We start from the raw sequence: 27,710 nt of genomic DNA, 5'->3' as shown, positions 1-27,710 counted from the left end.
TGCATGGAAAGGGTGTTTTGTTTGCTCTGGGAGCTGTGTTCAGGCATCTGCTGCCAGCAGGGAAGGTGGCAGCCCCAGCTCTGGGGTAGACAACCAGGTAGGCAGATATTTGTGACCATCTGGGGAGGGAGGGAGTGGCTTCATAAACATGCCACGGCTACTGGGGTCTTGCAATTGCAGCACAGGACATTTTGGGTGGGGGTTGGCCCCAGCCTTGGGTGCGTGGGGACAGCAGGGGTCAGGCTGGATGGGGATGGTGGCACAGGGTCACCTCCAGCATGCAGCAGGCAGAGCACCAGGGCTGCCTCCAGCTCCCAGCAGACCTTTCCAAAGGGTTTTGCTCCTTTTCTGCTGATTGGATAAGGGTTATTTTCATCCCTGAAATGCAGGGATGCCACCGAGGGGTTGATGTTGTGGAGGACAACCAAAAGGGACTGTAAACCCCTTGGCTGGTGCTTGAGGAGCTCTGGAGACCTTTGGAAAACCTGCTGGACGCTGCCCTTGAGGGGAGCACCCTGAACACAGGCAGAATCCGGCCGCCACGGGGCTCTCGGCAGCACCAGCAGCTCTCCCCCAGCAGTGTCACGATGACAAATGTTTGTCTTTTCCGTCCAAGAGATTACAGCGGAGCCGCTGCCAGCCCCACGTCTCGGTGGAATTGGTGTGTGCTCTGCCAGCAGCGTTACCGGCTCATGATTCACATCTTTGCAGCAGCTTTGGAAGGAAAATGTGCTTCTCGCCGGGCAGACCTTCACGCACATCGAGATGCCACGGTTTTTCCAGACTTTCCGAAGGAAGCCAAGTGAGACATTCCTTCTCTTCTTCCAGCTTTCTTGGAACAATCTTCTTTGATTAGTGAGCGAGACAGATAGTTGGAAAGACAGATGGACAGGCCAGGAATAGGGTTGTAATGAGCAGTTCACATGAGCCCCAGTTGCCGGTGGGAGGGTCCCTCCCTCTGCCCCTCGCTGGGTGGTTGGTGAGAGCCCCTGCTGTTCTCTGTGGTCCCCCACCCCTGCCCTCCTCCATGGTCCCCAAATCCCTGCCCTCTTCCATGGTCCCCAAGTCCCTGTCCTCCTCCATGCTCCACGACCTCTTGTCCTCCCCCAGGGTCCCCAACCCCCTACCCTCCTTCATGATCCCCAAATCCCTGCCTTCCTCCATGGTCCCCAACCCCTGTCCTCTGCTGTGGACCCCATCCTCTGTTTCCCTTCATGGTCCCTGACCCCTTCCTTCTGCCCTGGTCCCCAGCCAGCACCTCCTGGGGCGGATTGGAGCAAGGATCTGACTCACCAGGGAGGATCACTCTGCCCTGAGGCACAAAGCAAAGGAGCTGGGGTTTGCTTTGCCTGTTGGGCCTAAGGCACAGGAAGCCAGGTTGGAAAAGCAGCCAAATGACTGAGGCATGGCTGGCAGATCCCGTGCGAGGGATGGGGATAAGGCTGGGGTTCAGGGAAGGAGATGGGACTTCCTGCCTTGCTCCCTGCAGCTGCACCCCCTCAGCCTCCCCAGCCTTGGCGCTCACTCCCACACCAGCAGGAGAAAAAAAAACAAGCATCTCCAGGGAATGTGTTTGGAAAATACCAGGTTTTATTAGACAGGCTGATGTTCAAGCTGACAGTTTTATCCCAATGCACACGATCATGGGCATCTACACAGGCCTGTGTTCCAGCTCCCTCCCTCCCGCAGTGCTCTTGGGTGAGACGCTCACCGCTCCAGTGCTGTGGGTGCTTGGGGTTTCTTCGCAGAATGAAAAGGCCTCCTTGCTCCCCATTTCCACTCCCACATTCCCAGAGATCTCCTAAGAAAGCTCAGCAAGAGCTGGGCTGGGAACTGCAATCCTCTTGGGACTGACAGCCACTTGGAGCCACGGGAGAGGAAGCATCGCAGTGGTGTCATCTCCCCGAGCCAGCACGGAGCAGAGTCATCGTGCGTGGCGGGGAGCAGGGAACAGACCACCACTGCTGAAGCCACTGATTCAGAAAGAGAACCCAAGCACACCAGAGGGGGAAAAAGGTTTTTGCTGTCACAGAGGAGCCACATCCAAGACGTGGGCACAGGGTTTTGCACGGGGCATGCAGGTGCCGAAGGGCAGAGGAAGGGAGGAGAAGAGGCGATGAGGGCTGGAAAATAAAGCAAGAGAAAAGGAAACCAGAGAAAGGATGGGGGGAACAATGGGAACAGCCTGAGAACAGAGCAACAGTGCCTTCAGGGGCAATCCTCCTTGTGGGGTGGGGGGCCTTTCCCTGGCTACCCCACGGGCTTTAGGGGGACAGGGCGACAAGGACAGAGATGGTGCGATACAAACCTCGCAAATAGAAATGTTTGATGGCCTTTGCTCAATGTGACAGTGACACACAGTGCAACAGCAGGAACAGTGGCAGCATTAGCCTGTTTCTGTCAGTGTTTCAATTCCATTACCTCTTGAGAAAACCATGCAGACCAGCCGAGTGGAGGAGAGTGAGCAGTGAGACAGAGAGGGACACCGATGAGCAACGGGATCATGTACAAGAAAGAAGGAACGGCAGTGGAGGGGCAGCAGCGCTTGGGCAGGTTTGAAACAGCACTTTGAGCTCATGCACTGACTCATGAGCACATCATTTCTCTCCAGGCTGCTCTGGCTGCTGCTCTCTCTGACATCCTGCTCGCCTTCCCTTGCACCTCCAGTCCCTCTGCACTGCAGGCAAAATCCCTCTGCCTGAGCCGTGTCCCTTCCCGTGCTTGGACGTAGATCTGGATCTTGGCTTTATTAGTTCAAATGTAAAGTCCTACCTCAAAGCAGAGGTCAGGAGTGTGGAAGTCCCTGGGGCAGCGTCCCCCCAAACTCACCTGGACTCAAGGGGACCTTTTCTTCGCAGCACGTGGGGAATGTGGAGCTCCCACAGTTCTCCTGCCTTAGCTCACATCCCGCTGCACACATGGAGATGTGGGGTGCTGCCCTTCACACCCTTCCCATCACAACACAGCCTTCCATTTCCAGCTTTCTCTTTCCCTCTTTCATTCCTTTTGCCTTTTTCTTGCCTCAGCCAGCACCTCCATGTCCTCTTGTTTCTTATCAAAGGTAAGTCCTTCTGCTCCAGAGGTTTCACCATGGACGTTTGGCAGGAGGAAGGACAAAGGATGTTCAGCAGGTCCAGGGTGGGCTTGAAGGTGCCAGTCTCCATCCAGGACAAAAAAATCTACCTCCTGGTTGGTTTGGGCTCGGGTCAGCAGCCAGCTGTGCTGTCCATGAGGGCCAGGTTTCAAGGTCAGCTGTCCATGGGGAACCTCACCCTGCTCGGGTGCTTCCAAAGCAATACTCCTTCAGGACTGAGCAGCGATGCTCAGAAATGAGCCAACAAATGGCTAAAATGGGAGGAGTTTGGAAAACAAGCCCCAGAAACCTGCCTGGACTGTCCTGGGGAGAGCAGAGCAGCAGGTGGGCAAAAGGGATGTGACCTTTTTCACTTCACAGCTAGTGACCCCCTGTTCCTGCCTCCCTCTGTGGAGCACAAAAACATGGGAGTCTGACTGAAAAATCATCAGCATAGACTTGAACAAGGTCAAACTGCCAAATCCTCACCCTCAGAGCCCTGCTGGTCCGCAGGTAGGACTTGCCAGCGTGGATTTTGAGTTAATGACACTCACAGGCACAAAGTGCCCTCTCCTGTGCTGACACAGGGGAATAAAACCCTGCTCACAGCTCCTTGTGGGACCATCTGCTCCTCCTCCAGCACAGCTCAGCAAGTGCTGGCCACTCCTTTCCAACCCACTTCCTCCTCTGACATGGACTTCCAAATCCCATCATGGTTACTTGTCTGGAGCTAAAAACACCCCTGCAAACGCCCCTCCTTAAGGTGAACGCCCAGGTGAAGGCTGCAGAGGATCAACTCAGCTGTTAAATGGAAGGAGAACTCACCAGGTGACCTAGAAGTCTTGGAAAGAAAAACAGGATCAATATTTGCCGAGATTTGTAGCGTGTTTGTGCGAGAAAACCACAGCTGGGTCCTGGCCTCTCTTTCCTTGAGCAGCACTTTGTCCTGGGGCTCCCGGTGGTGCCTGGGTTAGTGTGTCACTGCTCTCCCCTGTGCTCTCATGCCGTGCCCTCGTGCTCGCTCCCTCGTGTCTTCAGGGATGCAGAGGTTGAAATTCCTCTTCACGCACTCTTGGCATCAGTGGAAAAGCAGCTGCTGTTCTAGCTCCCTGTGCATTGCTCATACTTACAGCTTAAACATTGCCTTCTACTCGAAAGAACAAAGGTAAAATGTCAGGAATTCACAGTTTTTATTCTCTTTCTTATGCCCACCCATCTTCCCCTGCCATCGAGGTCAACGACTCAAAGTCCTCATCGTACGGCAGCCTTTGCCAGCGCGGCACTCAAAGGGTTAACAAACCATGGCTTTTTGGACAGATAAGACATAAGCTCATTCACCAGTAGGAACATGTGGACAGTTGGGTTATGGATCACCTTAGGGTTTCCTGTAGCGATTCTTTGGGGTTTCACCACAGCCGGTGACGTCGCAGGAGAGGACGTTGGGCTTCTTCCCCAAGCCGATGCTTCCCAAGAGATCGGGAAGTTCGCGGGTGATGGCCTTCTCAATCTTCTCCAGGAAACACCCTCCCATGTAGGAACACTGCTGAGACAGCAGCTTAAAACTGGTGATGGGGTTGATGCCAAAGAAGTCCTTGTAAGCCTCACGGTTGGGGAGGTCAAATTTGCTGACATTGGTCTTTGCCAGAATGGACTTAAAGATAAAGTACCTGTCAGGATCTTCCACAATGTCCCTGAACACCAGTTCTCCATCGCTAAAGAAGGTCATTTTGTCCTTGTAGGTCTGTAGGTAGCGATCGACCAGGAGGGCGTGGATGCGCACCCGGATGGCGTGCTGGCGGATGAAGGCGATCTTGTTTTCCATCCTGTTCTCAATCACCTGGTTGAGATCCTCCAGGAGCGATATCTCTTCCTTGAGGAACAGGTCTCTGTGGGTTTCCGGGTGGTAGTCGTGGGGCCAGAAGGAGCTAACGTACACCCTGGGTGGCTCTGTGACGTTGATGAGAGGAGCCAGGCTCCAGAATAAGGCGCCGTAGACTCTCATCAGCTCCTGGGTGGCCAGGCTGTCGGCTTTGTTCAAGATGATTCGGATCTGAGACTCGCGGCCCTTCAGCTGGCGAAACAGCATCTCCAGCTCCAAGCCCACGTCCAGCTTCGTGGGGTCAAAGACAACGAAGATGAGATCGGCTCTGTCAATGAACCACTGGCACACGTCGTTGAACGGGTAACCTTTAGGAGAGGAAAGAGAGAAATCCAGCAGTAGTGACCGGCACAGGGTGAGTCCCTTCATCAGGAGACAGATAAACCTTGAGCCTGTCGTGCCTTGTGCCTCATTCAGGTTGGATGGGGTGTGAGGCACAGCGGACTTCCCCTGCAGCCTAGAAACTGTTTCTCATGTGCTAAAACACTTCAGAGATGTAAAAATCCATCTCTGGATGTCTGAGGCTGTGACTACCTGTCTCCCTCAGCTCCCCCTTGAAATCTTTCTCCCTACTGTAGGCCACAGGTTCCTGCTGCTCCTGTGAGCAGATATTGAATCACAGGATCACAGAATCCTTAAGACTGGAAAAGCTCTCTGAGATCATCAAGTCCAGCCATTCCCCCAGCGCTGCCAAGGCCACCACTAAACCATGTCCCCAAGTGCCACATTCACATAACTTTTAAATCCCTCCAAGGGTGGTAACTATGCCACCACCCTGGGCAGCCTGTGCCAGTGCCTGACCACCCCTTCAGCGAAGAAATTTTCCCAAATAGCCAACCTAAACCTCCCCTGGCACAACTTGAGGCCATTGTCCTGTCCCTTGTTCCCTGGGAGCAGAGCCTGATCTCCACCTGGCTCCCCCCTCCTGTCAGAGGGCTGCGGAGCAAGAAGGTCCCCCCTGAGCCTCCTTTTCTCCAGGTTGAACCCCCCCAGCTCCACCAGCTGCTCCTCATCAGACTTGCACTTCAGACCCTTCCCCAGCTCTGTTCCCTTCTCTGGACACGCTCATCAGCCACATCATTGCAGATATCCAGGTCAAGGAGCACTGCTGATCTGTCCTGGCACCCCAGGTGCTCTGGGAACAGACTGGTGCTTGTCTGGGCTCCTCTGGAGCACCAGCCATTGGCCAAACCTGGCTCCAAGGGTGACAAACAGGGCATTAACCGGTCAGCTGAGGTGGACAATCAGCAGCCCAAGGAGTTCTGAAGAAATAACAGCAGAAATGTCTGCTCTGTGTATGTTCCCCAGGTCTGAACTGCTGCTGCCACAGCCATGGGCGTACAAACGTCACCATTCCCTCCAGTGCAAGACCCCTTTTGTGGCCCAGGGCTCTTCCCCATTGTGCTTCAGCCACCTTTGTCACCTCAGATCATTATGGCATCTTTTCTGGGGTCCCCCAGGTGAACCCAGTGAACCCCCACCTCGTTCTTGCTGCTTGCGGTTTTCGATGATGCCCGGGGTGTCCACGAAGGTGACTCGCTCCAGCAGTTTGTGGGGCACCTCGATCCCTATCAGCTTCTCCAAAAAGTTCTGCCCAAACTTCTCCAGGGGCGAGAAGGATCGGGCGCTGTCAGCAGCCATCACGATGCCCTCGATGGTCTTCAGCTTGGGGCCGTGCATGATGACAGTGAACTCGGAGGTGGTGGGTTCTGCCCCTGTGCAACAACGAGAGGAGCAGCAAGAGGTGTGAAATCCACGCCAAGGTTATGGACTCAGCAGGGCTGGCCTGAGACTGGGAGCATCACAAACATCAGGAGCATTGTGTGCTTTCCAAGAGACGGGGCAGGGCAAGTAGCAGGACTGTGAAATTCCTGCCCAAACTTCTTGGGAAAATGCCAGTGGGGCTTTTCTGTTTTCTGTGGGGGCTGGTTGCTCTGGAAATGGCCTGACTGCATAAGGTGCCCTGGGAAACCACCTCCCAGGAGCCTCGTTACCTCAGTGCTGAGGTGGCCACGGGCATCTGCTCTCGGCTGTGAGAGGACATCTGTGGGAGCAGGGAGGAGGGGAATGACTTTTCTCGTGGGAGGGTGAATTATCTGGCTCCATGTGAGGAGGGATGGTGGGAAGAAAAAGGCAAGTTGCCTTTGTGATGTGACTGCTGCTGTAGGGGTTGGGAGCCTCATCCCTGAGGATGCTGTGGGAGAGACACCTTCCTCCACCCTGGGGAGTGGGACAGGCCCTGGGCTGTGACGGGGAACCTCTCTCTGTGATGGCACCGCAGCCAGATCCCAACCTCCCTGCTGTGACAAGGGGGATCAAAGGCACGTGGCTGGGAACTGTTGACCACAAGGTGTGGAAATGCAGAGCGGTGACTGTGGTACCTGTGTACAGCTGGTAGGGAGTGTTGTCCAGCCCCAGGAGGTAGTTTATCATGGAGGATTTGCCGACACTCCACGGTCCCAGGAATAGCACCATAGGCTTGGAAGTGATCTCCCCATCTGCGGAGAGGGGAAATAACAAGAGGAAGTGAAGGAACAATAGCCGCCGCCGCCGTGCCATTAACTCCCGGCGGTAACGAGCATCCCATCCGAGCAGCGCGGTGGTGCTGCCGGGGCAACAGCCGGCCCTCGGGGGCCACCAGCCATTCACCAGCCAAGGCACTGCCCAGCGCCGGCCCCGGGACGTCCCCGTGCTCTGCGGCAGAGCCCACCTCGCTGCCTGGCGTTCCCCAGGTTTGGCCTTTCTACTACGGAGGACTGGAAGGTCTTTTAAACCTCGTCTCGGTCCAGTCCTGGTTTAGCCGGGGTGAGTCTGGGGCTGGCTGCGGGGTGGGGGGTGTTGTTCGAAGGCAGCCGCCGCAAAGCACGGGACGTGCCGAGGAGGAGGCCATGCCTGAGCCAGGAGAGCACCTCGTGCAGAGGGAGCTGCTGTGGTTTCAGGAGCTTCGGGGCTTGGTAAGCGCGGTGCAAGCCTGGTGTCAGCTGCCTGCAAGCCTTTCTTCCGTATCCTCACAGGGATCTGCCCCCGGGCCGTGGCTCCCAACCCGCTGGCCAAACAGGAGGTCACACTGGGTGTGAGCCGGGTGTGAGGCTCCAGCTGGATGTGGGGAGGGCAGGCCTGGCAAACAGCTCCACTTTGGGCTTGGGGGAAAGACAGGAGGAGAGTGAATTATAGCCCCTATCCCAGACTCTTCAAGTTCAGCAGTTTTCCCCAGGAGGCTGGTGATGTGCCCACAAAGACCTGTCCTCATGCCATGCCATGTGTCCAGGAGCACGGAGGTCCCTGGACACACACAGCCAGTGCCCCCCCAGGAGCAATCCCTGCTCAAATGGGACTCTTGCAATCAGCCTGTGACCACAGTGCCCAGCCCCCCCAGCCCCCAGGACACTGAGCAGGCAGTCAGCAGAGCCAGAGGAGGCCCCAGCCCGTGCCAGCCCCCGAGCTGTGCCCAGGATAGCCAGGAGACTGATGGTCGGTTCAGGTCCAAATCAGGCCAGGAATGGAAGTAAAAACTGGGTGAGTGAGTTCCCATTGGTGGGAACCAACCCCATCCTACACTCAGGATGGGGGAGGGTCCATCCCATTGCTGCCAGCAGGACTCCAGCCAGACGATGGGCTGGATGACACCAGAGGGGCTGGGAGCTGCTGTCTCAACCAGAGCTGAGCCTTCCACCGTGACCCAAGACAAGGAGATGCCCTTGAGCTGTGCTGCCCTCGGCACCTTCTCTTCATCCCTATGCCTAAGGTAGCTGAGAGACCCTGCTCCTCCATGGCTGCTACCCACACAGGAGCCAGCAGCTTTCCGTAAAGCCAGGGATCCATCTTCAACATGGGGGAAGCCACAAAGTCCCCATGGTGCTGAACTCCTGCCCCGAAGGCGCTGGAGGGCACTGCATGGCAGCTCCACACTGAACCCATCTGACCATGGGCACAGGAGCTGGGCAGAGTGTTCCGGTCTCCTCCTGCCCTCCTGCCCATCGCAGACCCACCATGTCACCACCAGGCAAGGGAATGGGCTGGGGACATCTCTCCACAGGGCACTGCTGCATCCATGCAGCTCAGCCCTCCACCCCAAAGCAGGGCAGCACCTCCAAAGCAGGGGATGGACGGCCTTTTCTGCTGCCCGCTCCCTGCCTGCAAGCCACGGGGATCCAACCTTGTCATCTCACACAGGACCAAACCAAATGTTGAAACCTCAGACTTTCATTATTAATCATTCCTTTGCCTCTCTGTCGCCGCTGCTCTGCTTGCTTGCCAGCTGTAATCGGGTTTCAGATGGTTGTTAGTATTATTATTATTCCCCTGTGATGTTGTGCCAGAGGTTTGGGGTGGGTCCCCGTGTGCTCTTTCATAACACGTCCCTGGCCAGGTGTGGCTGTGTGAACGTGGGCACCCGTGAACTCCGGCTCCGCTGCACGTCCACCCCTCTGCCAAGGGGCAGCCCCTCTGCCAGGTCACCCTCAGCTTGAGGAGCCCACCTCTACCCCCGTGGGCCGTGTGGGCAGTGCCAGGCACTGGGTCCTTGCAGCTCTGCAGGGAGCGCAGCAGCTCCCAGGACAGGGGGCCATGTGTGGATTCTCCTGCTGCTGCCCAGAGTCTGCGAGAGCAGGGAGCATCTCCCACCCGGGAGGGTGTCGGCCTGGCATCTGTCCCTGCTATGTCCTCGTGCCGCGTCTGTCAGCAGCAATTTGGGTCACCTTGATGGTCCGGACAGTGGAAAAGAGCCAGAGCTCGCCGGAGGCTGTGCTGGGACGGCGGCAGCTCCAGCACGGCGGCTCTCTCCAGCCACCCTGTGGCTGCTCGCTCCCAGCTCAAGCTCAGACGAGCCTCCAGCTCATCCCCCCGCAGAGCCTGTGTCTGCTTGGGCTGCTCAGCTCTGGGGGTTGCAGAAAATTGCAATTTCGATTTGCATGCCCAGGTAGCTTTTCTTTCCTAGAGCAGTGGCTTTCTGGGAGGTTTTTTCCTGTGGCAATGCCAGGCTGCCCTTTGTTAGGAGTGTTGCTGTTCTGGGGCAGGAGACTAGATGGCTTAGAGCCCCTTCCAGTGACTAAAGGGGCTCCAGGAGAGCTGGAGAGGGATTTTGGACAAGGGCCTGGAGTGACAGGACAAGGGGGAATGGCTTCCCACTGACAGGGGCAAGGTTAGATGGGACATTGGGAAGGAATTCTTGGCTGGGAGGGTGGGGAGGCCCTGGCACAGGTTGCCCAGAGAAGCTGTGGCTGCCCCATCCCTGGAAGTGTCCAAGGCCAGGTTGGACGGGGCTTGGAGCAACCTGGGCTGGTGGAAGGTGTCCCTGCCCGTGGCAGGGGGTGGAATGATATATCTTTAAGGTCCCTTCTAACCTAAGCCATTCCATGGTTCTATGATTAACACTGGGCCAGATGTTCTCTCTGCTTGTCCTCAAGCCCAGCAGAAGGGCCTGGTGCCAGCTCACCCCCCACGTGCAAGTCTGTCCTGAGGATTCTGGGCAAAGCAGAGGACCTGGCAAAACCTCCTTCCTCTCCTGGTTGAGACTGAGCCACAGACACAAAGGTCTTCTCTGTTCTCAAACCACCCAGGAAGGCTGAAACACCTGGAGAGACTCTCCCAGCATCACCCACGCTGCCACCCCATCCTTGAACCACATACACCAGCAGCCACCCTGCCCATGGCACAGATCCAGCAGCCCTTGGAGGGCTGGCCAGCTCACTCCCAAAGCTTCAAAATCCATGAGTATCCTCAAGACACGTGTGCCCACCGATGGAGGGATGAGCCAGTGTGGCTGCAGATGGCCTGTGCCTCCTCCACACTGTGCCCCCCCAGTGCCCACACCCACCCAGGCAACCTGCAAGTGCCCGAACCAGAGATGCAGATAAGGCAGCTATTGGAATATGCTATAAATACCTACAGCCCTCTCTGCTGCTGGCACACTGGCACAACAGGGAGCCAGAGGCTCTCCAGGCCCTGGCAGAGCTCTGCCAGAGCTGTATCCGTGTCCAAAGGAGCCCAGTTCAGCAGGGTCTGGCAGCGTGGCTGTGGGGCAGGACAGGAAGGACAGAAGATGGGATTCCCCTGCTTGTATCTCAGCAGGGACATTGTCCCCGTGGTGCAGCACGGGGACCCGGGGAAGGGCTGGGTGTTAGTTGGCATTTCTTGGACAGTCTCCCATCTCCTGCTTCTCCAGCACACCCAGAGCAGGACAGGCAGGGAGAGGAGCCAGCTCAGGGGGGCTGAGGCTGCCGGGCAGGGGCCAGCCCGAGTTACTGGGACAGCTGCAGCTTAAACTGCAGCCAGGAGGGATCAAGGGTGGACACTCACAAAAGTTTCTGTGTGCAGGAAGATGAAGGGTAGGAAGAGGTCCCCAGTATAGTGTGGGCTACTGGCTGGGCTCCTCCAGTTATGCAATGGATGAGAGATCAACCTGTAAGTCCAACCCATAGAATCATGGAATTGTTTAGATTGGAAAAGACCTCTAGGATTATCAAGTCCAACTACTACCCCAGCACTGCCAAGGCCACCACTAAACCATGTCCCCAAGTTCCACATCCACATGGCTTTTAAATCCCTCCAGGGATGGGGACTCCACCTCTGCCCTGGGCAGAGCCTGACCACCCTTCCAGTGAAGAAATTTTCCCAAATATCCAATCTAAACCTCGCCTGGCACAGCTTGAGGCCATTTCTTCTTGTTCTGTCCCTTGTTCCCTGGGAGCAGAGCCCGACCCCCACCTGGCTCCCCCATCTTGTCAGGGAGTTGCAGAGCCAGAAGGTCCCTCCGAGCCTCCTTTTCTCCAGGATGAGCCCCCCCAGCTCCCTCAGCCATTCCCATAGGACCACCACGAACTGCCATGGCCAGAGGAATATACAGAGGAATATACCCAAGAGGGAAATGGCCTGGGCGAGGTGGGAATTTCAGGAAGGAGGGGGCTGTTGGGACGTGGAGTCAGGCTGGGACAAGTGCAGCGACACAGGTACCAGGCTCTGGAAGGGCTGGGAACACTGGCCCCAGTGAGTGCCACGGCATGGCGGGTGCTGGGTCTGCTCGGTGCCGGGGAAGTGTGGCTGTGCTGAGACAGCTGCCTGGGACAGCCGGAGGCAGCGGGAGCTGAGGCAGCGCCGGCAGCATGCAGGGAGCAGGCAGCGATACCAACCTGTGGCCGAGGAGCCCAGGGTGCGTCCGGGGTAAGCTGTTAGCAGGGGACACGGGGAGAGAGAAAAGGAAATGTGAGTCCGAGGAGGGAGGCAGCAGCCTGGGTCTGGCCCAGGAGAAGGAGGGAGCTGACGGCCACATTCCCAGCAGGAGAGATGGAGTTACAGCCTGTGAGCGACCTGCAGCTCCCAGAATAAGCGCTGAACTCATCTTCCTGCACGACGGGGATGTGGCTCGGGGTGTCCTGCACCCCAACCCTGTGCTGCTCAGAGGGTTATTGCCTTCCCCAGAGGCGTTCACTGAGCACACGGAGCCCAGCCAGCCAGGGCTAGGACAGCCACCAACCTGGCAAGTGTCCTGGGGTCATCTGTACCCCACCCCCCTGGCTGGTGATGGCAACCGGGAGGTCATTCCTTACAGGGGGACACTTGCTAATTAGCACATATCAGTAATTAGGTCCACCAGCATGCACCACAACCTGGCACGACCTCACAGCAAGCTTCCCTTTGCCGGACTGGGAGATTCCCTGACCCTCAGCTAGGGACAGTCCCTCCAAGCACACGGTTGGACCCAGCTGGAGCGTGCCTGCATCCACGTGGGATGACTGAGCAGAGAGGCGGGAGGGTGGCAGGCAGGGAGAAGGAGATGGCATCTGCCAGGCTTAAGCAGAGGGTGTGTGGGAGCTCTCTGGGATGCACCCTGACAATTCAGAATTGATGGTGACAGTCACAACTCCCCCAGGACAGGTGACACTCAATTCCATGGGTGTTTTCACATGTTGTGGGGAGCAGAGGGGCTCCTTGGATTACACTGCTGTGAACAGAGCCGATGGGAAGGGAGACAAAATGGAAGGCTGCTGTGTAATGGAGGGGCGAGGGTGCCTGCGATGGCACCCCTCTATATTGGCTTACAGCTCCAAAGGTCACACATATTCCGTGACAGTCCTGCCTTGCTGCTCTCCCAGCTGTCCCACTCTTCCCAGCCAGCTGAGCCAGCAGCTCTGCAACCTCCAGCCTCCCCCCTCTTATGGGTGGGCACGGGGGTGGGGGCATCTCCCTCCCTGCAGGGACACCAGTGACGGAATGAACCTGCTCAGGACAGGGGCACCGTGCAGAGGAAGGGCTGAGAGGGCTCCCAGGGCGTCCTCACCTGCCCTGCAAGGTCAAGAGGGCTCCCTGGGCCAACCCTGTAACTAATGCGCAGGTTTCTCTAATTACACTGCTAATGAGGGACTGGGACAAGCTGGATCCGTGGGTATGAAAGGCAAACTGCTGAGCTGGAGGTTTCCAAGATGGGGTTGTGGGTGCCAGGGTATGGCTGGGCTGTCAGAGATCCTTCAAGGAGTTTGGTGGCCACTGAAATATTTTGGAGGTGAGGTTGTCTCACAGCTGAGCCAAGGACTGCAGGCAAGGCAGCATCCCTGTGCCCTGCCCTGGGGCAGCACTGGGGCGGCATCTGCACCATGATGGTGCCGTGAAGGGCACAGGGGTGTGTGCTGGGGGCTGACCCGAGAACTGTCAGCCCAAGGGGTGGCTGTTCCTCATGGTGAGGTGGAACAGACCACGGAGCATTGAGGTGAGGCTGTGAGGCACACCAGAACCTGCTGTCTGAGGTGAGTCCTGCTCGAGAGCTGGGTTTGAGAGGGGCTGGGAAAACACAAGGGTTAGTGGTTGTTTCCTCAGGAGCTGAGAGGGAGAAAGGCAGCGGGAACCCGAGAAACAACTGCTTCCTCCCCAAAAGGGAGCAGGAGGTGGCTCCTTGGGCATGGGATGTATGAAGGGCAGGGTTGGATGCCCTGAGGGCTGGAACTGAGGCTGGGGGCTGTGTCCTCTGGCTGTGAACAGCAAAGTGAGGGTCAGAGCCCACCAACTGCCCGTGTAACCCCAATTATCCTCCTAAACTGTGTCCCAGGTTGAGGTGACAGCAAACGCCACCAACAGGGACCAGAGCACCTTGGAGAGTAGTTTGGGATGTTGCTGGACCGGTGAGCTCCAGGATGGAGACAGGAGCAGGCTGTGGGGGTGCATGCTGGGATGCCAGCCCTGTGTTCCTGGTGCTCCTTTCCCAGGCATGTGGCAGTGTTGTGCTGGCTGTGCCAGGGGACAATCCAGCAGCTGTGGGGTGACAGTCAGGCTGCAGCAGGACGTGTTGCTGTGACCCTCAGTTACTCTCCCACATGGCAAGGGAGTCGTGGTCCCCAGCCACTGGCACCAGTATGGAGCAAGGCAGGTGAGGGCACAGCTCGTGTTCTATGAGACCCACTCCTTCCAGAATCCCGTGGGTGGGTGGTGGGTGATGTCCAGCATGCTCTGTGTCTTGAGGGGACAGGATCTGGGCTAGTGGTGAGGACTGTACAGCCCTGTCCCTGCCCCATGGGCTCCCTGTGCTCCCCACTGGCTCCGTGCTGGAGATGGGTTGGCTGGGTAGGGAGGTGTTCAAGCCTGTTTATGGAATGTCTGACCCAGGTTTAGGAGCTGCAGTGAGGATGCTTGGAAAACGGGGGTTCTGCCCTACAGGGATGTATCCCAGGGGTTTGTCCAGCTGAACATAGGACCTCTGTGCTGGTGGAGCAAGTCCAGCTGTAAAAGGCAGATCTGTGGGGAGGGTGTACCCTGGTCCTGCCTCACCAGGAGAGAGGGTGTGGCTTCAGGTGGTTGGGCCTGGAAAGCTGGGGATGCAGACAGAGCTGCAGGACATGGAGGACAGCTTGAGGACCTTGGCAGGGGGTGGATGTGGGTATGAAGCCCTGGGTCACCAGCAGCAGGGACTCCAGCATCCCCTGCATGATCAGAGGACATCTGGCCTTGGCTCAGGACAGGGGCTGGGTAGGGGTTCGTGGGAGAGCTACCCCAGTGAACAGGGACCTCAGACTTAGGATTGAACCCTCTGTGCTTGGAAAGTGAGGCTGCTTGTAGTCACAAGAGCTTTTTATACCTTGTGAGCATCTTGGGGCAGGGTTTCCTCTTCTGGAGGGACACGTGTGTGGCTGGGCTCAGCCCACACCATGCCAAGGGCCACAGGGACCTGCTCACCCATCCAACGTGCCTGAGATTGCCAAGGGGTGGAAACTCCAACGCTCAGGATGAGTGAAGGCTGTGGAGCTTGAGGGATACCGTGCCCACATGGCTGTGTCCTGTACCCATCAGGAAGGATGCCAGCTCCAGCCACCCCCAGAAGGCTCATCCCCAGCCTTGAGAGGTCCTGAGCTTCCTTGCCAAGGCTGTTTCGTTGGGCCGTGATCTCTGCTTGGCAGGGGGACAGGGCATTGATGTTGAGCAGGTGGGGGACCCAGAGCAGGCAGGGCTCAATGCTCAGCCCACACAGATGGCCCTGACAGCAGATGGGCTAAGGCAGATGCAGGAAACCCCGCCACTGGGTTCACTAGGGCATGGCCTCTAAGCCCAGCATGTGCATGGACTTCTTGGGAAGCTGCAAAGGAAGACACACTATCTGAGGCTTTCCATGATCTGCTCTCTGCGCTGTTATCTGCATCCCAGGGACCTGGTGGTGCTGGAGACCCCAGTGCCCGTGGCATTACCTGTGATCTCGTGCTGCCTCAGCTCATTGTATCTGTAGGAGTGCTCTAGGGGCTTGATGGAGGAGTGGTAGATCTTCCTCAGCCGCTGCAGTACTCCTGGGGGGGAACACATGGGCAGGTGAAAGGCAAACCCCACGGCCCAGGGGGAGTCCCTCCCTGGGGCATTCCCTGCAGGAGGGACATTCCTTGCAGGTCCTGAGGGTGGCTCAGCTGTGGATCAAGAGACTTGGCTCACAGCTGAAATCTTGGCCAAACTGATCCCAGTCACGCATTTTGCCCAGAGAAGCTGTGGCTGCCCCATCCCTGGAAGTGTCCAAGGCCAGGATGGATAGGCTTTGGAGCAACCTGGGCTAGTGGAAGGTATTCCTGCCCACGGCAAGGGTTTGGAACGGGATGCTCTTCAAGGTCTCTCCCAACCCAAATCATTTTAAGATTCTACAATTTTGATGCCTGCTAATGTTTCCTGCTGGGCACTGTCCCCATCTGCTGCCAGCAGCTGATGGAAGGAACATCCCTCCTAAGTGCTGTTTAGCATTCAACACCCACGATCCCAAAAACCCCTCCACCAATGTGCCAGGGCTCCCTGGCCTGGCCCTTAAACTACTCACTGGAAAAAAAAGAGGACCTTTTTCTACAGTATCTCTTATCACTGTCTTACCAGCCCAGACCACTCACGGGGCCTGCAGAAGAAATCCTTAGAGTAGCAAAACCCCAAAAATAATTGGAATAAAAATCCCAGCCCTTTGTTATGAGCTGCCCCAGGTTTCTCTGGGCAGAGATGTGTCTGATTCACCAACTGCATCTTCCAGCCTCTCTACCCTCCTAATTCTTGCACACCCATGGGACTGTCTTTAAAATACCTAAAATATGCTAACCCAAGAGCAGCCAAAGGGCAGTTATTGAAGATGTGGCATTACTGGACCTGGAAGAAGGAAGGTTAAAATCAAAACACTCTAGGGAAGGAAAATCCCCTCCATGCTCTTAGTGCAGGGTGGTGAGGAGCCTGTCCTGCAGGGATGGTGTGGGCTGAAGGAGCAGGGTGTGCATGGCTCCCTCACCTGAGACATCATCGGCAGGTTTTTCCTCGTTCAGCTTGAGGGTGTTCTCCAAGTGGGACCGGTCACGCTTGGTGGGCTCGCTGGCATCTTCAACCTCTTCTGGAGGAGAGAAGTGAGAGACCTGTTACTGCTGGAGGGGAGAACACACACAGCAGCTCACGCAAGCGACCGCCGGGGAGAGGGCGTGGGGAGCACACACACCCCGAGCTGGTGGCGTGGGGATGTACACACACCCCCTGAGCTGGTGGCGTGGGGATGTACACACACCCCGAGCTGGTGGCGTGGGGATGTACACACACCCCCCGAGCTGGTGGCGTGGGGATGTACACACACACCCCGAGCCGGTGGCGTGGGGATGTACACACACCCCCCGAGCCCGCGGGTGCGCCGTGCACCGGGGCAGCTGCTGTCACCCTCGACGTGCCACGTGCCTTCCCTGCTGCACAGGCTCCTGGAGGCTGCCAGGGCTGTGCCTGCTGGGGGAAGCATCGTGGGCAACTGCTTGGCTCCGAGGAGGGGCCGGCCGCTCCCGGGGAATGCGAAGGACGTGCCTGGGAGGTGCTCCCAGGGTTGGGACGCGGAACGAGTGCGTGGCAGCTGCTTCCCGACCGGGCCCCAGCGCTTCCCCCGGCGGCTGTGGCTCCCCGGGGGCTCAGCCTTGAGTGCAGACTCTACGCTGACATCTCTCTTTGCCCGTTCCCCCCCAAAAGTATACATTGAGCCAGGATTCACGAGGCTGGGGCTGGCTCTGGCTCCTGGGGGACGGCCCAGCCTGACACGTCCTGGCTGCCTCGCCTTTGCCAGCAGGGCCATTCCCTCCCAGTTCTCCCACCTCTGCCTCCATATCACCCTGGAGCCCTCTGCGTGGTGCCCTGTGCCTTGTGGCTCCGTCCCAGATGAGGGGAGCATGAAGCAGCTGCCTCCATCCAGGGAAGGCACCTCAGTGTCCCCAAAACTTGGAGACAGAGGTGTCCTCACCATGGAGGTGCTGGCACACCAACAGCCTCCAAGAGCTTTTCAGTAAGGGGAGCTGGGTTGGGCTGTAATGGGGGTTTGGGGACAGGGCTGGGGACACCAGGGCCAAGGGGGGCACCACCAAGCCATGGGACTGTGTTGAGCATCTACAGAGCATTGGGCTGAGGAAGACCTTTTGACTTGCCAAGTGAAGCCACAGAGACCAAACTGGGCTTGCCTTTTGGGAAAAATGGGAGTTTTTTTGAGCTGGCACGTTAGTAGATGAAAGAGAAAAAAAGACTCAGCTGGGTCCGAAGGTCGCTGCCCAACCTGTGGGCCAAAGTCTACAAGTATTTCTAGGAAATCATGGTGGGGGGTGTCCCTTTTCCTTAGTTAGCCTTTCACTGATTGAACGGGGCCAGCGCATTGATAACTCATTGGCCTGGATTAGCTCTTCACACCTTCCCTATGAGCCAAGAGCTGGTGGAGAAGAGACCCACCATCCCGGGAGCATCCTGCCCCTGCACCGAGCTGAGGGTCCGGAGGACTCTGCAGGTGGAGAATAAAGAGCCTTTAAGATGTCTGTGGGTGCTGGAAGGGGCCTGGGGCTTAAAAATCTTATCCATGTCCACATCCCTGAGAAGACATCATGGCCTTAAAGTGGAACGAGGGGAACATCAGCCAGTTTTGGTACTGCTGTGCCGAGCGCCCGCACGACGGGCACCTGCGGGCTCCTGCTGCACCCTGGCTGCCCACGGCTGTGTTAGGGGCAGGTGGGGAAGCACAAGCGTTAGGACAGGGCCATGCACTAGGCGAGGTTTAATGTGCCAAGCTCAGCTCCACCGGGGTCGATGGGAGGTCACTCTCGCCGCTAGAGCACACCCACAAGAAAAGATTCCAACCTATCTGGCTGTGCTGGGGCTCGGCAGCAGCTGGGGGGGTGATGGGGACCTCTGTTTCTGCCAGTGGGGGATTGTCTGCAGGGGGGTCTTCTGCCACTGCTGGGGGGTCTTCTGCCACTGCTGGGGGGTCTTCTTTTGCTGGTGGGTCTTCCACTGCTGCTGGTGGATCTGCTGCTGGCGGGTCTTCTTCGTCCTCACAGGGTGGGTGATGGCAGCTGGCAGGGCCACCCCTGGCTTCTCCCATGCCAGCAGCTGCTGGTTTGCCATGGCTCTCTTTGTCGGAAGTGCTGGCTGCTTCCTTGTCACCCTCTTCACTTTCATTCTCTGACCTCTCACCATCTTCCTCAGATTCTTTCTCCTCCTTAGGATCTCCCTCCTCCTCAGACTCTCCCTTGCCTCCATCTTCCTCAGACGCCCCGTGTTGACCTTTGTCAGACTCTCCTTGCTCATCATCTTCCTCCGAACTCTGCTCATCCCCTTCTTCTCCCCCCTCCAGAGCAGACGCTCCTCTTGGCTCCTCTGTTTCCTCTTCCCCAGGCTGCCCTTGCTCCTCAGAGCCTCCTTTCTCCATGCCAGGCTCCTCATCCTCCCGGGCATGGTTGGCAACTTGTGTGCCAGACCCGTGGATCCCTCCGTGATGTGCTGCCATGGCATCCTCCCCTGGGCTCTGTCCCTCCTGGCCCTTCTCCTCGGTGGTCTCCTCTGTCCGGCTGGCCCCTGGCCCCAGGCCCCTGCTCAGGCTCCGTGATGGTTCTTCCTCCCCCTCTCCACGTCCCTCCTCAGCGGCGCCGGGCAAGGAGGCGTTGGCAGTGCCACTGTCTTGCTCCTCCTCAGGGCTGCCATCAGCCACCTTCTCCTCCAGCCGGGGCTCTGTGGCTGGCAGGGGGCTTTCGGCAGCACCGTGGTCCGTGCCGGGGGCGCGCGGCTCTAAACGATGAGAACAGCTCGGTCAGTCTCACCCGCGCCGGCACGCGGCTACCGGGGCACCCTCCGACCCCTGCCAGCACGGGGGGCCCTGAGGGAGGAGTTGTGGCTGTTACCAAGAGGTTTAAACTCATCCCCAAACCTTCTCTAGTCCCAGCTCAATTTTCTGTCCCCGTCGCAAGAAGTTGGGCGCAAAGATGTGTTTGTGGGGCGCAAAGCCGGGCTGGCAGGGAGCTCTGTGGCTGTGCTGGCTGGGGCTGCCACCCACCACAAAGCACTGCGGGAAGGTGGCAAAGCAGCCCTAAAAAAACACAGGGGAAAGGAGTAAAAATAACAGTTCTGACAGGGGCTGTGGGCACTTGGCAGGTTAAAAGGGTCCTTCCCCAGCCCTGACTCAGGAGAGCATCACACCAGCCATGGTGAGTGGCAGGGTGAGAGGGAGGAGGAGGAAGGAGCTTCCTGGCACAAGGGGCTTCCCAGCACGGGGTCCTGCCTTTCCACAGGCAGGGACTGACCCCGGCTGCAGGGCTTGGGAGCTATTTATTGTGAGTGTCCCTTCACTAGGAAAGCATCTGCCTCGCCGTGCCGCTGGCGGGGACACAATGAGTTTGTTCTGTGGCCCGGGAGAATCCATCCGTATTTTCCATAGGCTCCAACTGCAATTTAACATTAGTCAACGGGTGCCAAAAATAAAAGATCATGGCTATACTGTCTCCATTACAAACAGTTGCTGCTAGTCTAAATAATCCCCCCAAACGCCCAGTGCCAGGGGAGCATTTCAGAGGAAAGTAATTCCTTTGTACACCAGCTGGCAAGCAGATGCCAGGCAAGAAGAAATACCGTCTCCACCCAGGCTGCGGGAGGAGAGCGGGCAGTGCTGGGCACAGGGAACCCTCTGCTCCAGCTCCCACGCCGTGTCCATGCAGGAGCCATGGGACAGTGTCCAGTGGAGCATCAGCGGGACCTCAGCAAAGCTGGGGCACAGTGGCTGAGTACGGGAGGCTCAGGGCTGGGAGCAGCACAGTGCGAGCCCCAGAGCACTCAGCCCAGTTTGCCCTGGCTGGGATGCTGGGTGGGTGGTTGTATCCCCATTGTGCCCGTGGGGCTGTTATCTGGGATCGGGTCGCACTGGGAGGCTCGTGCCATGCCAGCAGCGGGCACTGGGAAGGACAGGCTGCCCCCAGCCTGCCCGCATTCCCAGCGGCTCTCGGCTCCCTGGCACGACAGAGCCGCCGCCACGGCTCCTCACCGTGCCCAGACCGGATGCGTGGGTCACCCTGTCCCTGCCCTCACTGACCTCCCTGTCCTTTGCTGGCACACGGCTTGCAGGTGCATCTGGGCTACCAGTTCAGCTCCCAGATGGAAGGAAGATGGGTGGTGGGCAGCTCCCACCCTCCTCCCTCCTCCCTCCTGCCCTTGTCTTTCAGGCAGCACCTTCCCCTGGGACCCTGCAGGCGCTGCTTGAAGGGGAACATCTTAGGTTTGACCTGCAAAACCCTGGGTGGCTGAGGGCCAACATGCCCCTGCCTGGCCCTGATGGTCTGGGAACCAGCCTGGGTCACAGGAGGGTCCTCTAATCTGATGGGAATGGGGATATTGTAAGCTTGGGCCCAAAACAGCTGCTGACCTGGAGGGCTGGAAGAGGAGTGATGGTCAAAGTGGAGAAGGGGGGCAGGACCAGGCAGAGGAGACCCTGCATGTCCTGAGGGCTTTGTCTGGAGTCTGTGTGTCTCCTCTGACCCAGAGGGGCCATCACCCACCATGGCCAGGTGCAACTGCAACCCCAGTGCCCACCACCAGCCATCCCTCGCAGGGAGAGGGAAATATCCCCCAGGCGCTCTGATGGGGATGTTCCTGCCAGTGTGCTGATCATGGGCTTTTTGTCCTGTGACCTTCAATGTCTTACACAAAGTCCCTGTCCCCTCTGCACCTCCTGTTTCCCCTACATGGTCTCCCAGTCCCTGGTGGGGTGAGTTGTGCTGACCTGCAGATGGGCGGGCAACGAGCGTGAAATGGGCCGAAGGTTACGGGCTTAACACCCTCCGTGCACCCGCCGGGGGCTAAAAATAGGGCAGCAGCAACTGTACGTGGGGATCAGGAGGAGCAGTGGTGAAGCCCCAGCCCCCTCGGCCGCTGGCCCCGGCCCCTCACCCTGCTGTCAGCCAAGGGTGACGTCCGACCCTGGGGGCCCCCGTGGGCTCCGGGAGGGGACAGCCACGGTGTAAAGTGACACCGGGGCTCCCTGTGTTCACACCTTGCATTGTGCCAAGCAGATGGGTGGCTTGGGAGAGGAGCCCTCGCCCTGCTCCCCTCAGGGACCTGACCTCCCAGAGGATCCTTGTCCTGCACTGCCCCTGCCACCCCCAATCTTGTCCTGGGGGGCTGTCAGCTGCCTGGGGACCCTTTTCCCGGCAGTGACAGCAGGGATGGAGAGCTCACAATGGGACTCTGTGTGCCACAGGGTGCCACAGCTTGTTTGCACCCGGGAAAAGCCCATGAGGGAAGGATAGGGATGGCTGCCGGAGGCTGAACATCACGGAGTCCCCTCCATCCCTGCACGGGGACGTACAGAACGGCACAGACCTGGTGCCGAAACGGATCCTCCAGGAGGACAGTGAGGAGGGACTGATGGGCACAGGTGGCCCTGGAGGGACACTCTCCCCCTCTAGCAGAAATCAGAGCCTCGAGCGTGGGGCCGGTGATGGCAGGGAATGGCTTTTCACACGCCCCCTTCCCCTGCCTGGATCCCAGCCCCTGCAGCGCTGGGGTATTATCCACTGGCTCCTGCTAGTCCTGTACTCCCCACATCCTCCCTGTGGGATCCTGGGGGGACCTTGCACTGTCCATCCCTGCCTTTGTTCTGAAAAAGCTCTTTGAAACCTCGTGGAGAATGACTGGGCACAAAGTCTGGGACTTCCTGGGATTTTCCATCTGGACCTGCTGCAGATCCCCCCCCCTTTTCCACCAGACCCCATTTCATGATGATGTCCTTGCCCACCAGGCTCTGTGAGGTCCCCATGGCTTCCACTTGGGATTGAACCCCTGGTGCTCCTCTGGCTTGTGGCCCAGCACCAGTTTGGAGCCAGCCAGGCCAACACCTTCAGAGGGAAGTGTCCCACAAGGGCTCAGGCAGCCCAGAGGACACAAGACCCTTGTGCACCCCAAAACCCAGGATGCCCAGACGCATCATCACGTCCCAGAGGCTTCATGATCCCAAAACACCAGCATAAAGCAAATATATTCCAGTTTTTTCAATGCAGAGAGAGGTCTAGGAAACAGCTTTGTCAGACTAATTGGCCTCATCTGTGCAGGAGATTTTAAGTTTAGTCGAAAAAAGTTATAAGTTGATTTGATTTCTATAAAGAGTTGGATAGAACTGCATGATATTTTGATTAGAAAATAGTAAAAAAACCTCGCCAGGATCTACCAAAGGGATTAAAACCAGGCTTGAAGCTTTCTAAATATAGAGATGAAAATGGGGAATCAATGCTGCGGGGTGTTTGTTCCAGTCTCCCCACCCTAAAGATCTGGAAGGAACCCTGAACCCCTGACTTGCAGAAGGCAGGAAGACGAGGGAGGTGGGAGATGAAGCACCCGCTGCTTCCTGGCCGAGGAGATCTGGGTCTGTCGGTGAGAAGACAGCCCAGAAACATCAGGTGTTTTGGCACAGGCAGATGTCACGCTGTACATTGAGGAACATCAACCCTTGCAGGGTCTGCAGCCCAGGGAAATGCTGAGGGACCTGAGGGACATGCTGTGGCACAGCTGGGGATGGAGGAGGGACTTCCAAGAGGTCACACTGGGCCTGTCCCCTGGCCTCCAACCAACGGGAGGCTTCACCAACCCATCCCAGGAGTGTCCCCTGAGGAACACGCTCCATGCACTCAGGGCGAGCCTTCCTCAGTGAAGGAAGGCTCCCCATCCCTCTTTGGGTCATCCCAAGCATTCTTGGTCACCTGGGCAGCCCTTGGACTTGCCAAACTGGACTCTAATGCACGATGACCTGTTTTCCCAAAGGATCCTCAAATCCATGGGAATGTCTGGGCAGACACTGCCTGGTGGAGCCAAGCAGGGATACTCAGCCCTGGGGGTCTCACCCGGCAGCAAGGGGGACTCCAGCACAGGGACAGGGTCACACAGCTCTGAGCCCTGTCCCATGGCGTGCCCCATGTGTGGGGAGGGCTGACCCACGTGCCTGGCTGGCACCAGGGCTGTGCTGGCACTGCCAACACCCCATCCTGGCTCGGGGTGCCCACCCGGAGCCTCCCCGGCCCCGCCGGCAGCCCCCACCGGCACACGGGCTCACGGCTTCCTCCAGCTATCACTTACAGGGGAAATGTCCCTGTGGGCTGAAAATAGCCCAGCAGAGCCCTGCTATTCCTGCAGAGCCCAGGGAACAGGCAATTCCATGAATGATCTGGTCACCCCGACCTGCTGCCGGGCTGGGGTTTTGACACCCCGGGTCGGTGAGTGGGACACGGTGGGAACGTGGAAAGAGCGTTTTCCCTGGGCACAGCACAGCCCTCCCAGACCAGTGCCACCTCACAGAGACCTGCTGGTGTCCCTGTGCCATCAAGGCCATGCACAGGTGAGCCTTCTTGCTCGACTGAGGCAAAGGTGGCTGATGGAGAGGGTGTCCCAGCACAACCAACCTGCCCAACATCTGCTTTGGTTTGTTCAACCAAACAGCTTGGGAGTGAGATGGGGCACCCACAGGGACCAGGGTCTCCTCCAGGTGTGGCACCAGGGGTGTGACAGGGGTGCAGGTGGCACAAGCACCATGGGTGCCTAATGCACCCCAAGCCCCTTGTCTCACTGCAGCCACCCAACGCCAGTGGTGTCCATGGCTGTGCCAACGCTGGGGAGTGGAGTGAGTCCAGGGGGGTGTCACTGGGACACAGCTGTCCCCACCTCTGGGGACGCTGGTTATCATGGGCAGCATTGGCCTGGGATGGTCAGGGTGGGGGGTCTCCATGGGTACTGTGCCTGGGTCCCACAGTCCCACTCCCAAGATGTTCTGTCCTGGGAGGTGGGGCCCACCGTGAAGTGACACATTCCAGACGGTGGAGGACACCCCAAGGTGACACATTCCATGAGATGGCACATACCCCAAGGTGACATGTCCCGGGTGATGGGGAACAGCCCAAGATGCCATGAGGACGTGGTGATGGAGCTCATCCCGAGGTGACCCGGCTGATGAGGCTGAGGCGGGATGAGGACTCCCAGGGTGATGGCCCATGCTTGCTGTCTGTGCCAGCCCCACAGCGCCTTGCAGGAGGACACCATCATGCCACGGCTTTCCCCAGTCCCTCTCTCAGCTTGGAGGCAGTGATGGCATTGCCATCCCACTCAAATCTGTGCTGGCTGTGGGGCCAAAGGCTCCCCAGGGCAAAGCTGCCAAGCGTGGTGTCTGGGCACTGCCCTGCCAGCATCCATGTGGCCCATTCCCAGTGGCCACAGGGGTCACCCGGCCTGGGATGGCCGAGCTCTGCCCGAGGTGTGAGTGCAGGAGGAGGAGACCTTCCTGCAGGCAGGAGTGGATGGAGCAGTGGGTGAGTGCCCTCAGCATGAGCCACCTGCAGTGGGTGCTCGTCCCTGCTGGGGCTTCTGGCCATGCTGGGGAGCTTTGCCAGCTCTGGCCACATGGGCCATGGGTCATTTTGACTGGGACTGTAGGAGCACAGGCACAGGGCAGTTCCCACACCTGGCCTCTGGGAATGGTGACAGGGTCCAAGTGGCCCCAGGCATCACTAAATCCCGAGGACCACGCCTTGCCATGATGCCTCAGTGAAGGCCTTGGTTCCCCATTGGACTCCCCCACCCTTCTCTTCACCAAACAGGGGATGAATGGAAAGACATGGCCTAGAAACAGAAGAAACATCCCCCACAAGCCACTTCCTGCACCCCAAAGGACCTGGGTCCAAGAGCCTGGCTTGGCACCAAAGGAAAAGCAAAACTCATCCTGCAGATCCCACCAGTCCCTGTGGAGCAGAACCATGGGCAGGTGCCACTGCTTACAGCTTTTTTCCAAACCTACAGGATCAGAATAAATTATGGGACCTCTCAATAAGCAGGAGATGCCAAGTGTGGGGACTTGGGGGGCTTCAGCCACCCCTTGGGGACCCCAGGGGCCTCCTTTGAGAGGGCCATGCCAGCCTCAGCACAACCAAGACCTGGGCTGGTGGTCACCCACCATGGTGACAGCCCCCAGATGTCCCACAGGGCCACCAGCCCAGCCAGAGGTGCCACCTGCCACCAGCTATGCCCATAGAGGTCCTTTCCAACCCCCACCCACAGGCCTGACCGGTGGCCCCATGGAGGTCACCCCAGCACTGTCGGGGTGTGTCACTGGCCCCCAAGCCCATTCATTCCCAAGAATGGCCCAAGATGCCCTTAAAAGGCCAGGACTCGGCGGGGCGGGGGGTGCCGGGTGCTGGAAGGCGGCAGCTGCGGGTGCTCGAGCGCGGGGCTGCGGCGGCGCGGGGCGGGGGGGGCGGCCGGGGGGGCTGCAGGGAGAGCAGTGTCCCCTTACACGGCTGTTTCCATACATAGCCGCCCCCCTCTCCCGGCTGCGCGGCCGCCGGAGCCCGGCCAGGCAGAGAACCAGCCCAAATTAACTCAAGGGCAAGCAAGGGTACCGGCGATGCCGCCCCACCACGCGGCCCCAGGGACACCCGGCCGCGGATCGGGGTGCTGAGCGGGGATGGGACAGCCCGGGGAAGGGGGTCCGGGGTCATCAGAGATCCCCAGAGCCCTGGCAGCCCCCCCCCCCCAAGTCCTCACAGTCCAAAATCAAGCCACCATGGCACCCACAGGTGACACTGCCCCCAGGGCATGGTAGCAGCAGCACAGCCCGTGCGCCCACCCTGACTCCATAGGAGGGACCCCAGTCCGCACCCCCCGCCATCCCCTCCTGTCCCTGGCCCCCCAGCACGTTTTGGGGTGACTCTGCAGCCCTGGCAGAGCTGCCAGGAAGCCCAGCCGGCTGTACCCCTGCCGCCCTGCCCTGCTCCCAGCACTTGGGGACAGGCTGGGCTCACCGGGCACCCCGGAGCCTCATCTGCACCTCAGCCCCACAGGCACCCACAGTTCTACCTGGACCTGCAGCCCCACAGGTACCTGCAACCCTGCAGGGCACCCACAGCCCTGCACAGGCACCTGCAGCCCTGTGGAGACCCCACAGCCTCCTTGGGGACCCCCCCAGCCCCATGGGCACCTGCAGCCTCATAGACCCACAGCCCCATGGGATCCAGCATCCCTATGGGGACCCACAGCCCCGTGAGGACCCCATAGCCCTGCAGGAACTCACAGTCCCATTGGGACCCACAGCCCCATGGGATCCCCACAGGCACCAACAGCCCCATGGGGACCCTACAGCCCCACAGGCACCCGCAGCCCTGCAGGGACCCTCAGCCCCATGGGGTCCCCTCAGCCCCATGGGGTCCCCACAGCCCCATGAGGACCCCACAACTCCACGAGTTCCCCAAAGCCCCATGGGGTGCCCACAGCTCCAAGGGCACCCACAGCCCCACGGGGACCCCATAACTGCATGGGCACCCACAGCTCCATGGGGACCCCATAACCCCACGGGCACCCAGAGCCCCACAGGTCCCCACAGCCCCGTGGGGTCCCCACAGTCCCACGGGGTCTCCACAGCCCCAAGGGCACCTGCAGCCCTGTGGGGACCCCATAGCCTTGCCAGTTCCCACAGCCCCACGGGCACCCCCAGCCCCCGGGGGTGCCCCCAGCAGCCCCCCAGGCCGGTGTGTGGCTGTACCTGCGGTGCTGAGGAGCAGGAGCGAGGCCACGCAGCAGCAGAGCAGGTTGAGACCCTTCATGGTGGCTGCCAGGAGCTCCCTGACGCTCGCTGCCTCTATTTATACGGCGTCGGCGCGGGGCAGGGCAGGCAGGGCAGGCAGGGCAGGCAGCTGCCCGCACAGATGCTGCCGCGGCCGTTCTTCCGCTCCCAGGGGCCCTCCCTGGGAATGGGGACAGGGACGGGGATGGGGCACAGCGGCAGGACTGCAGCGCTGGGAATGGCTCGTGTCGGGGATGCAATGGCACAGGACACCTCCTGGCGTGGGGTCCCTGGGGTGGCACTGCCCATGTGGGGTCACTGTCCCTGTCACAGTGTCCTGCTGGCGTGGTGTAGTGGAGCTCCTTGGGCTGCCTCAGCTCCCGCAGCCCCTTTTGGGCTGGAGCAGGATTTTATGGAGGGGAAGTGCTGAGCAGCACAGCACTGCAGTGTCCCCGAAG

At 58.9% G+C, this 27,710-nt stretch overlaps 1 protein-coding gene across 1 annotated transcript; it reads right to left on the bottom strand.

Annotated features, from left to right (window-relative positions):
- Positions 1-1,589: 1,589 nt before the first annotated feature.
- Positions 1,590-27,292, bottom strand: SRL (sarcalumenin). The gene is made up of 8 exons (XM_039389572.1): positions 27,232-27,292; positions 18,531-19,457; positions 16,675-16,773; positions 15,617-15,712; positions 12,080-12,115; positions 7,334-7,450; positions 6,434-6,667; positions 1,590-5,260 (listed from the first exon to the last, which is right to left on the bottom strand). Exons 1-8 carry the CDS (start codon positions 27,290-27,292, stop codon positions 4,449-4,451), a joined length of 2,382 nt encoding a protein of 793 aa, XP_039245506.1. The 3' UTR covers positions 1,590-4,448.
- Between the last annotated feature and the right edge of the window lie 418 nt (positions 27,293-27,710).

This window comes from Pipra filicauda, unplaced genomic scaffold, assembly GCF_003945595.2.
Source record: "Pipra filicauda isolate LSUMZ 115617 unplaced genomic scaffold, ASM394559v2 scaffold73_size2923735_pilon, whole genome shotgun sequence".
Lineage (NCBI taxonomy): Eukaryota > Metazoa > Chordata > Aves > Passeriformes > Pipridae > Pipra > Pipra filicauda.
The sequence above is the reverse complement of the archived record's forward strand: the minus strand, read 5'-3'. Positions and strand labels throughout refer to the sequence as shown.

Coding starts and splice junctions, on each gene's coding strand:
- SRL (XM_039389572.1), bottom strand. CDS start 27,292: ATGAAGGGTCTCAACCTGCTCTGCTGCTGCGTGGCCTCGCTCCTGCTC. Junction 19,458..27,231: donor CCTGCTCCTCAGCACCGCAG/GTACAGCCACAC, acceptor CTCATCGTTTAG/AGCCGCGCGCCCCCGGCACG. Junction 15,713..16,674: donor ACCTGCCGATGATGTCTCAG/GTGAGGGAGCCA, acceptor GTTCCCCCCCAG/GAGTACTGCAGCGGCTGAGG.